Genomic DNA, 11,272 nt, shown 5'->3' on the forward strand with positions numbered 1-11,272 from the left:
TAGTTGAGCAACAACGATTGGCGCTCAAAAACTGCCTACTATTAATTCACATAGGCAGACGATGCTTACCCAGATGGAATCCATGCATTAGATCCCCCTGATTCCCAATTTTCTCCGCGGTTGACGGGAAGAATCGGCACACCAAACGGATATACAAACTCTGCCGCGACAGGGGTAGATCTAGATCTATTGGAGGCGGAGCCCTCGACGCCATAAGGTAGGAGGGCAGGACGGCGTGGCGGCGGAGGGGCGGTGTGTGAGCTCCTCCAGTCTCGGGCGGAGGGGAAAGCTTTGGGTGAGCTCCTCCAGTCAACAGTCAACACAGTTCGAAAGAAACGGTCAATTCAAAACCAACGCGGCTCCCTAGCCGTCACCGGTAATGGTCAAGGCCTCTGACCAGACGGCAACCCTCCCGTCCGAGCGTCTGCGAGGGGTTTCAAACTAGATGGAGGGAAAAACTGAGGAAAAGTTAAGCGGAAGGGGAAAACTGAGTACAACTAACGAACCAGGGGCACGAAAACAGAAAACCCTAAAAAAAATGGAAGCGCATAGAGTAAGTCATCTTCTATAAAAGAAGAATCCTTGTGCATTGAGCAACTCGTTTTGTTTTTTAACAGAGCAACTCTTTTTCTTGCGATACACAGTATAAACCATAGTATAAACGTAATCGCTCACACATACGCACACTTACCTCTACGAGCACACACACACTCCGGCGTCGGGTCTTAAGATTGACGAAATCCACCTCGTTATCACGAAAACGTCGCTTCTCACTGAAGAAAATTTCGCCTTCTATAAGATATCAAAGTGAGTGTCAAACCTCGGTTTTAAACTCTACGCAAGGTTTTTATGTCTTGGTAAAAAAAACTCGTTTTGTTTACTCGTGCGAATAATAGCCACGGTTAGAGAAGAGAAGGAAACATAACTCGTGCGGGTAACCACACAAAACAAGTGTCTTGTACTCCCTCATCTCCCTCGCGCGCCGTCTCAACGCTGGCCGCTCCCATGGCGTTCGAAGCCGCGCGTCTCTCCCCGTCCCTCGCCGCCGCCTTCCGCAGCCACCGCGCTCCTCCCGCTCCCCCTTTTCTCCTCCGCCTACCCCTTCTCCTCCCCCGCCGCTTCCTCCGCACTAGCGCCTCCTCCTCCGCCGCCTCCGCGGGCGGGGACGGCCGCGCCGTCGCTCTCCCTTCTTCGGAGCTCCGGAAGCGCCGGAACTCGTCATCCGGAACCTCGCCGCCTGCAGAGGACAGTAAGCTGCGCTCGCTCCGCCGACTCTTCGCGCGCCCGGACATTGCAATCGACGCCTACATCGTTCCTTCCCAGGACGCCCACCAGGTACCACGTCCCTTGATGCTGCAAACAAGTGCCATAATTTCCCTAGTTCGGTTCGTCGATACTGCAGAAATGACGCGCTAGTTGTGACAGCCAAGCAGTGTAGTTGTGCGAACTCTGCCGGCTTTCAGGCACCCTGAGTGAATAGTTTCTGTACATGTGGTGGTAACCATGTGCCAATCGTGGGAATTACAGATCCGTCGTGAAAATTGGTTACTAATAGTGACTATTGACCTATGAATTTAAAATCTCCCTTGAAACATATGCCCATTGAGATATATCAGGCTTAAGTTGCCTTATATATGATGGCCTAAAGGAAATAGGGATCAGCTCGAGCAATCACCTTTTTGTATGGGGCACCTGCACATGTACATAATATATTTGATACACCCATGGTATTGCTGAAAGCAGTCATGTCGTTGGCGTGTGAATCCGGATAGCACCACTAAGCTATCGTTGATTCGTTGTACAACATCGTGATCAGTGTAGTTTAATACACGTATGAGCACAATTGCACAATATGCAGTCCCTCCACCATTCGAACTGGTGAAGGTAATAGTGCCGTATAGTGTTCAGAAAATCGCCACTTTATTCTTGCATCCATGATACTCCATGCTCCTTAACTCTTCCTTATTTCATTTATTTTATTTTAGAGCGAGTTCATTGCAGAATGCTTCATGAGACGTACCTACCTGACTGGGTTTACTGGTAGTGCTGGTACAGCCGTGGTCACCAAAAACAATGCTGCTTTTTGGACCGATGGCCGGTATTTTCTCCAGGTACTTTATTCCAATATTTGCAAATTTTAATTCCATAGCACATATGGCTGAATGCGTCTAACACTTCATATTTTGTTCTTCTGTTGAGCAGGCTGAAAAGGAACTGAGCCATGACTGGACACTAATGCGCAGTGGCAATCATGGTGTTCCAACCACTATTGAGTGGTTGAATGATGTGTTACCATCTGGTTGTCGAGTTGGTATTGACCCGGTGAGCTTTTGTTTTCTTCTGTGCTACATAAGCGGCTACACAAATTATTACCAAATTTACTCTGCGAAATGCTTGTGCTTTATGCCATGCCAATTAATGATGCCATGTAGCAGTAATTTATTTTTATTACAGATGCTTCTTTTTCATGCTGTTTCTGGAGTTATAATTCTTACTTGGTGCAAGGATGTCATTAGTGAAACCATATTTGATTAACTGGTATTCTATCCTAAATTTTTAATCGTCTTCTCTTCATAGTACCCAGTTATGTAACGGTAATAATATTTGTGATCTGATCTGCGTCTTTCATTATAAATATTTTGTGCTCATGATTCCTCAGCTTCTGAATTGCCAACCATTCTAAGATGCATGTAACCCCATATGCCATAGCCATAGGTGAACTTTCGGTCAGAAATTTACAGTTGTTCCAATCTAGAATCTCTTTTACTTTTAATCTTAAATTCTTACCCAGGTATTTTGTGGCCTTCTTGCAGTTACACGTATAAGATGATATGCTAAAAAATTGATTAAGGCTTGTGCGTGTTTCATGGCATATAATTTTTCTAATTATTCCATATTGTCTATTTGATATGTTGATGACTCAGTCGCTTTGTTTGTGTTATTGTATTCTTAGCCTCATTGTTTATTCTATGTTTGTTTGAAGGATGCAGTTTCTTTTCTCATCTGATGCAGCTGAGGAACTGAAGAATGCTATTTCCGACAAGAATCATGAATTAATTTTGATTAGAGATCTTAACTTGGTTGATGAGATATGGGGAGAATCAAGGCCAGAGCCCCCAAAAGAACCTACCAGGGTGCATGACATCAAATATGCTGGTGTTGACGTGCCATCAAAGTTGTCTTTTGTTAGATCACAACTTGCTGAAAATGGTTGTGACACTGTGGTTATTTCAATGCTTGATGAGGTTGCATGGTTGTTGAACATGGTAAGATTGAGCTCCATTACTTTGACATGGTATGTTGGTTATGAGTATCTTGCAGTTTAAGTGAACTCATGTATGGATTACTTCTGAACCTGAAGCTCTGCATGCTCATTTCTTTCATCTGTAGTAATTGCGATTGCAATCTCTTAATAGTACATGTCTAGTATAGACATTTACTTATTCTTAAAATGATTTGTTCAAAAGCATCATATGCTTATATACTCTTACTAATCATGCAGTTTTTATTTTTCAATGTTATGTCTTATATGTGTCTTGTTAATTACTCCCTCCGTTCCATATTAGTTGTCCTGATTTAGTACAACTTTCGTACTAAATCAGCGACAACTAATATGGAACGGAGGGAGTAGTAACTAATGCTCATTACATGTCAATAGACTATTCTGCTTACTACTTGTTACTTCCTTCTTGGAATTATGATTTATACTTTTTGGTAATTGTAGTTCCATGCTAATCTAAAAAAAATCTGCATTTTTGAAAGAACTGTTATACAAGTTACGAGATTGCTATATCTTCAAATGTGAAGTATCAGGAATTCAGGTTTTGGTAGCACTACATACATGATATATCTGATGATAAATGAAAAGTATAAGATACACCTGCACTTTTAAACTCCGCTAAATAGTGCTGCAGTTTGTTTAATACACTTTCCATGAAGCTGATGATGCACACCACTATTGAATGCAGAGAGGAAGTGATGTTCCACATTCACCTGTATTCTATAGCTACTTGATTAAACTCCGCTAAATAGTGCTGCAGTTTGTTTAATACACTTTCCATGAAGCTGATGATGCACACCACTATTGAATGCAGAGAGGAAGTGATGTTCCACATTCACCTGTATTCTATAGCTACTTGATTGTAGAGATGAGCACTGCTACATTATTTGTAGATAGCAGCAAAGTATCTGAAGAGGTTTTGGAACACCTTAAGAAAGCTGGAGTAAATTTGAAACCATATGAAGCAATTTTATCTGATGTAGAAAGGTAAATTTTACGAAAGAAATACTTTACATAACTCCCTGCCTGGTTTTCAATGTGGGCTTCCTCTCTGTATTTTTGTAGAATGCACTGTATTTAACTAGATTTGTTAATCCATTCTCCGAGTTTGGAAACAAGGTAATCTGATTATTCTAATAATTTGTGGTTCATCTGCATGAAAGACAATCAAGTTTTAGCACAGCCTTTCAGGGCCAGTAGAAATGTGGAACACTCAAGATTTTCTGTCACCTTCAAAGCGCTGTATTCTATGTTGAACTGTGGTTTTCTGTTTTCCTGCATATTGAAAATAGAATGAAATGCCAATGGTCTGATTCTTTTAAAAAGATATGTTATATAGAGGCCGCTCATAATATCAATGAAATACATATTATGAGCTTCATAGTTTCCACCCTGGGCACTACTAGCTGCTTGCATCCTCTTCTACCCTATTCAGGAAAATAACAATTATCTTTTGAGAACACCTGCATGTGCATAAGTGTGGCACAGGAACCTGAAGTCTCTGCGTTGTTCATTTAATACCTATACTGGCATTTGATAGCCTGTTCAAAGTGGTTGATGCGTCGTTCACCAAAACGCATGTTTTGTTCTTGATGCTGATCATGATGGCACCATCTCGCTTTATGATTTGAGTTAAATTAAAACCACTTGTATTTGATTTGGCCATTTGGCTTCTGATAACGTCAGTAATTAGTTTTGGCCAAATAGATATATACTATTGAGGTGGGGTTTTCGTTATGCCCATCATATTGAAATCACTTATCTGATTACATCCCTGCCTTGTGTAGGTGCTTGAAATTCCTCAGAAACACATTAATATTTTAAGATCTACACTTGCAAACGTATAAAGATATACAGGAGAAAAACAACAATTATGTCATACTTACCTACTTTATTTGGGCTAGTTACTGGTTGAACTGTGGAGCATGTGTTTCAGAACCTGTATGTTGGAAAAGCAATTAGCTATTTTTTTGGCTTTGATAGTGTGGGAGCTTCTTTTCTAATTTCATATCAGCTTAGTTCTTGTGTGCTGAAGGCAAAACTGAAATTACAGGTAGATAATTATAAACGGTTAACCACTAATTGTTTTATTCCTCTGTGGATACTTGTCTGATCCGTTATATTGTCTGAGTTCTGAAGTGTTTTTTCTTGTCTAGGTTGGCAGAAAAGGGTGCGAATCTTTGGTTGGATTCTTCAAGTGTGAATGCTGCCATAGTCAGTGTATTTAGATCTGGTTGTGCCAGATACTTGAAAAAGAGAGGAAAGACAGGGAGACAAACTGGAAAAGAATCATCTTCAGATGAGCCAACCACCACCAGCCATGGTGTTCAGAATAGTGCAGTAAATGGTCTGTACCAAGTTTCACCAGTCACCCTTGCCAAATCAATTAAAAATGAGGCAGAAACTGTAGGAATGAAGAACTCCCACTTAAGGTATTGTTTCAGCATACTTATAGATTTATCGTTTTCCTGTGTTGAAAGCTAACTGAAAAAAAAGATCTATTTCATATAACTGGTGTAGTGAAACATATATGCGCTCTAGCAAATAACAGAAAAGAGAGGCAGTAATGTTGACCACTTGGAACAAACTCTAATTTACCCTATGCCTAATAGAAAGTAATACTCTGAATTCTGATGCTTTATTGATCGTGGCAGAAGCCCAATATATAGGAGGAATAACTTGGCTGACAAGCCAACTCAAAGGGAATACAATCTGGACTCTGAAACTGAATCTAAATAGGACTCTGCACCTAATCCGAATCTGAACCTAAAGAATAGTCTATTGTAATAAGGTAATCCTAGCCACTTTGGGATCGACCAGGAGATGGTGCGGTCAGGGCGGCCCTCCTACCATATGTGGCTCCCCACATAACACTTCAATAATCCTTTCGATGGTTTTGTCTTTTTACTGATGGAGAAGGGAGTAGTGTGACCAATACTCACTTGAATTGTTCTTTCTCCCAGTGTGAACATAAAAGAGAAACTTTGCTTCTAATTTTTAGCGGTCAGCGTACACCATGTTCCTGTTTTTGTATCAACATTTCTGTTAATTCCAGATCATCTGATCAATTTTTTGTCTACACTGACGTGTAACACATTTGCAGAGATGCTGCTGCTTTAGCAGAATTCTGGTGCTGGCTAGAGGAGGAAGTTCATAAAAATGTGGTGCTTACAGAAGTTCAGGTTGCAGAAAATCTTCTTGAATTTCGCCGAAAGCAAGATGGGTTCATAGAGACAAGCTTTGACACTATAAGCGGTATATGTCCCTGTTTTGTTTTCAATAGTAAAATCTCACTGGATTACTCAGCTAGTTTGTTGAGTGTTATGTGTTGTATGGTATTTCCTATGGTTTCTGCGGTGTCTTGATTCATAGTTTTGAAAGAAGGCTTGTCTTCGGCGCTGGCTGATGATAGGATGATGGGTAGGATGATGTAGTAACCCTTTTAATTTGTTGGTGGCCTCTTTACACTGGGATGAGTCCAATTCCACCCAAATTTAACCTATTTCTGAAAAGTCTTTTTTTCTGCATTACGGAGTGCTCCTTTGGCGGGGTATGCTTCAGTAGCTTATGAATAGTGTTTTATGTACTTTGTAGCTTTTGTATAATATGCATGTTTACTATGGTCTATACTTGGCTTGATTGACATGCTGAAGAGGGGTGAAAGGAAACATTTGGCTCTTGATGGCATCAAAGACTCTTCCTATCTTCCATGTCTTCCAGTCTGGAAGTGTGATGTCCCCACTGCTGAGAAACCAGAGTTCTGGACTCTTTATCCATTACTCTGTTTTTTTTTTTGCATGCAGGTTATGGTGCAAATGGTGCTATAATACACTACAGACCAACTCTAGATAGCTGTAGCTCTATTGGAAGCGACAATCTCTTTTTGTTAGATAGTGGTGCTCAGTATGTTGATGGAACGACTGACATTACAAGGACAGTTCATTTTGGTGAGCCTTCCCCAAGGCAGAAGGAATGCTTCACAAGGGTTTTGCAGGTGTGTAATTCCTTATACACTGTACATCTCGGTAACATTGAACTATTTATGTTTTTCTTTCTGTACTTGATTAGTTGAATATTTGTTAAAACACTTATGTCTTTCTTCTGAATACTTTACGTAATTCATGAAGTTTGTTGCTACAGGGCCATATAGCTCTCGACCAGGCAGTATTTCCAGAGAGAACCCCTGGTTTTGTGCTTGATGTTCTGGCACGCTCATCTCTCTGGAAAATTGGGCTTGATTATAGACATGGTACCTTTTCTAAGCACACAAAACTCTATTCTGAATCATCGAATACAACTATTCGTTTAACTAGTCTTCTAAATGGATTGCATGTAAGTTGTGGAGCATTTTTGTTCTTGGTTCAGGCACAGGTCATGGAGTTGGAGCTGCACTTAATGTCCATGAGGGCCCGCAGAGCATAAGCTATCGATATGGAAACTTGACAGCTTTACAGAAGGGCATGATTGTAAGCAATGAACCTGGTTATTATGAAGAAAATTCATTTGGCATTCGTATCGAGGTTTGTTTTCCTATTCGGTGCTCACCTCCAACATTTGTGTGCTAGATTGTACAGTCAAAAGTTAGTGCTGCAAGTAGTTAATTTTACTTTAAAATTTTGCAGAATCTGCTTTTGGTGAAGGAGGTTAATTTAGCCAATTCTTTTGGTGGCATCTCGTACCTTGGTTTTGAGAAACTAACTTTTGTTCCGATTCAGGTACCCATGCATTTAATTTATTGCCATGTTTCTGTTGATGAATTTTAGCAATAATGATATAGATAATAAATAATACCTCAAATTTGATTGTTTGACTAATCAGTAATCAAGCTGACAATGCATGTTTTAAAGGTACAACATTAAAAAGCTCCAGCAGTGTTATTTCAATGACGGTAACCTCAGTTGATCATGCTCCACCATTTTTCACCGGGTATTAGCATTAGCTAGTTTAAGTACATATGCATCTATTAATTCGGTAATTAGTAGTTGGCTCAATGGAGGTTCACGTATATCTATGTAGTTTAAGCCTAAGTGCCTAACAAAAACCAATCTTAGGTGACCTGCTTCTCTATGTACAAAGCTACATACCTACAATTTGTAATAGGGTGTTAGTGGTTTCACATTGTGGTGAAAATTGAGATGTACAGTTTCCTTTGAGTCGCCACTGCCACTCGTCAGGCTCCATCTACTCTAGGCCCCTGCCAAAAGTTAATGCTCTGATGCTTTGGCAAGCGTCGATTTTATCGTGCTGTTGTTCCATAACTGTCGCGCATTGATGCTACTGTCTACTTGTTAGATGCCTAGATCTAATCAAGGACTAAGTCTCAAGTTATACTCATTAACTATAGACAATTAGATAGATTTTAGTTATTAGAGTAGTTAGTATTTCACTACCTAGTACTTTTTTCAGCTATAGAACTTCTCAGTTGTCAAGACACATGTTTAAGAAAAACAGAGATAACTTTCTCCTAAATTACGAAGATCTCTACCGGTGAAATTTAAGAAGGAAATACTAGATGCAAAGATCTCCGATGAAACTGTTGACTTGTTCAGTGGACTTCGTAGTTGCAGAGCTACACTTGAGCTAACAGAAATGTAATTTTCTTTCGCGTAGCCAAACATATATATTTTCACGAAAGCAAAAAAAACATATGTTGCTATAATTTGATATCAACACTATATTGTGGCGTAACTCCTACATATATTGCTATATTTGATCAGTGCTATATTTAAGATTTGATATATCTTTGTGCTGCAACTATTGTGCGGTTGTTGAACTTTTTTTTGAAGCTGAACAGTGGATTTCCCCACTGCATATTTTATAAATTTTAATTAAACAAAGTGTATGTACAAGCAAGTTGCTAGAGAGTAGCAACTAAAAGAAGGCTGAAGGCCTCTACAGCTAAAACTATGCAAAGTGTGCCACCTAGTTCTTGATACTAGAGTAAGATTTTCGCTTGGCCTTGTGCACAAGGAGAGCCATCTCATCCTTGAATTTCTTATGGCATCTGTATAGACTAGGGGCAGTCCCTTTGAATATATAGTCATTCCTGGTATTCCAGATAGCCCAAGATATCAACATGATAATCTCCATACAGAAAGTCACCCCTAGCTTAGCTCGGAGATCTGCAAGCACTTGCTGCATATCAAAAGTAGATGGAGGAACTCATTGAGGACACAAATAAGACCAACAGTGCACCGGCAAAATGCGGTCGTTGTCTTATCGGTGCCCCCTTATATCCAAATCTTTGGTCCGCCCTGCCTGAATGCATGGTCTTTGATATGCATTCTGACGACCTGAGCTAACCATGCATTCTGATGACCCGAGCTCTCTGGATCATGTTTTGAGTTATACCTGCTGATATTTGTTTGTTGTTATTGTCCAGATTGAGCATTTATTCATGAGGATCTGATTATTTCTTCTTCATTTTGTAACTTCAGAGCAAGCTTATGGACTTATCCTTGCTATCACCTTCCGAGATAAATTGGGTCAATGAATACCATGAACAAGTCTGGGAAAAGGTGAGTTGTAGATAATTGAGATCACTTTATTTCCAAACCCACTTGACGTGGAGAGCGGGATTATTGCGAATAAGACGGAACACTTGTTATATGTGTCCAGTTGCATCATGCAATCTCCCAGCGATAGTTTCATGTTTAACCAGCAGATCAGATTACCTTCCCAGTAAACAACCTCATCGCCTTTGGTACAGTTACCCTGCTAAAGTATCAATCGTGATTATGCAGGTTTCTCCTTTCTTGAGTGGCAGTTCTCGCGACTGGCTGTGGGATAACACAAGACCTCTTTAGACAGTCACACAGCAGCATGTCGCGACACAACAAGGGCAACAAAAACGGCAAGTCACTAGATATTCACCTCTTGAAAACAAAGGTCAAACGATGGTGGCTGACTGGCAGAGCCACTGGTTGAAGCTGGCAGTACCCATTTTGGTGGCAGAGCCACAATTTCCCGTACATCTTCACTTGCTATTAATTAATGATGATTAGTCACCATGATAATTCAATTCTTTTCTTGGCCTCACCCCCCACAATAAATGCTAGGATTTTTTTTTGTAATATGTGATAAGTTACCTGAATTGAAAATTATTTTTTTACACATAATATATTCATACTTGTTGTGATGACATTATTCAGAAAATGTGTAAGTTGCAAATTTCTAAATATTATGGTTGAAGTGGAATCAATATTACAAAACTGGAGTTTTATGTGGGAGCTTTTGACACGAATTAAACCCAATTCCCAAGCTCTGAGGTTCATGATTGACATTTTAATGAGTCAATGTAGTAATTTGAAAAGTTCTCATGGACTGGGAGATTGGAGAGGCAAATAGAGGAGTTCCATAATAAACTGTAGTTAAATGGATATGTCTATAGAGCTCATTAACAAGAAGAGATGATATATGTATATGGACGACAAAATGCTTTTGTCCCTCTCTCTTGGTTGGTGGGCGTAAGTACTTTTTTTTTTCCTGAGATAAATGTTATAAATGTGACAAGCAAATAATGAAGAACGATAAAAGAAAACGTAGCAGAGATACAAGATTAACGTGGAAAACCCCTTCCAATGCAGAAGGGGAAAAAATAATAGGCGCCAGCCAGCAAATACTTTACTATATCGGGGGTGGCTTTGAGTTATCTTATAATCTGATAAATCCTAGCTAGCGGCTTACAAGATGTATATATAGGCGGTGGCAATGATCTGTACCGCGGGGGCCTACCCCGCACCCCCCTTCGCAGACGTCCCTGCAGGACACGACGTATGGGCGCGACGGGCCTCGCTCCGCTCGTCAGAAGTTAGCCTTCCTTTAGTATATGAATTTGGATCACAGTATAACAAACTTCACATTTAGACAAATTCCATCTTGTAGCATGAACTTCAACAATCTCCTTAACAACAAAGAAAAACACTTGCTGGCGCCAACAACCACTTGGGCTAAACAGTTATACCAACCAAGTCCGAGCAAAGCTCAAACTTG

General features: G+C 40.2%; 1 protein-coding gene across 1 annotated transcript; it reads left to right on the plus strand.

Moving 5' to 3' along the window:
• The first annotated feature begins 943 nt into the window (after window positions 1-943).
• LOC127323342 (aminopeptidase P2) lies at window positions 944-10,395 on the plus strand. The gene is made up of 13 exons (XM_051351497.2): window positions 944-1,335; window positions 1,986-2,111; window positions 2,203-2,322; window positions 2,991-3,266; window positions 4,095-4,267; window positions 5,437-5,712; window positions 6,384-6,535; window positions 7,084-7,274; window positions 7,421-7,529; window positions 7,646-7,800; window positions 7,903-7,995; window positions 9,718-9,798; window positions 10,024-10,395. The coding sequence occupies exons 1-13, from the start codon at window positions 1,006-1,008 to the stop codon at window positions 10,084-10,086; spliced, it is 2,145 nt and encodes a 714-aa protein (XP_051207457.1). The 5' UTR covers window positions 944-1,005; the 3' UTR covers window positions 10,087-10,395.
• Window positions 10,396-11,272: the final 877 nt, after the last annotated feature.

The sequence above is a fragment of the Lolium perenne genome, chromosome 2 (genome assembly GCF_019359855.2).
Source record: "Lolium perenne isolate Kyuss_39 chromosome 2, Kyuss_2.0, whole genome shotgun sequence".
NCBI classification, from domain to species: Eukaryota; Viridiplantae; Streptophyta; class Magnoliopsida; order Poales; family Poaceae; genus Lolium; species Lolium perenne.

Excerpts from the sequence above, each read along its gene's own strand:
- LOC127323342 (XM_051351497.2), top strand. The coding sequence starts at position 1,006 with ATGGCGTTCGAAGCCGCGCGTCTCTCCCCGTCCCTCGCCGCCGCCTTC. Across the intron at positions 5,713-6,383 it reads ATGAAGAACTCCCACTTAAG|AGATGCTGCTGCTTTAGCAG; the intron begins GTATTGTTTCAG and ends ACACATTTGCAG. Across the intron at positions 6,536-7,083 it reads AAGCTTTGACACTATAAGCG|GTTATGGTGCAAATGGTGCT; the intron begins GTATATGTCCCT and ends TTTTGCATGCAG.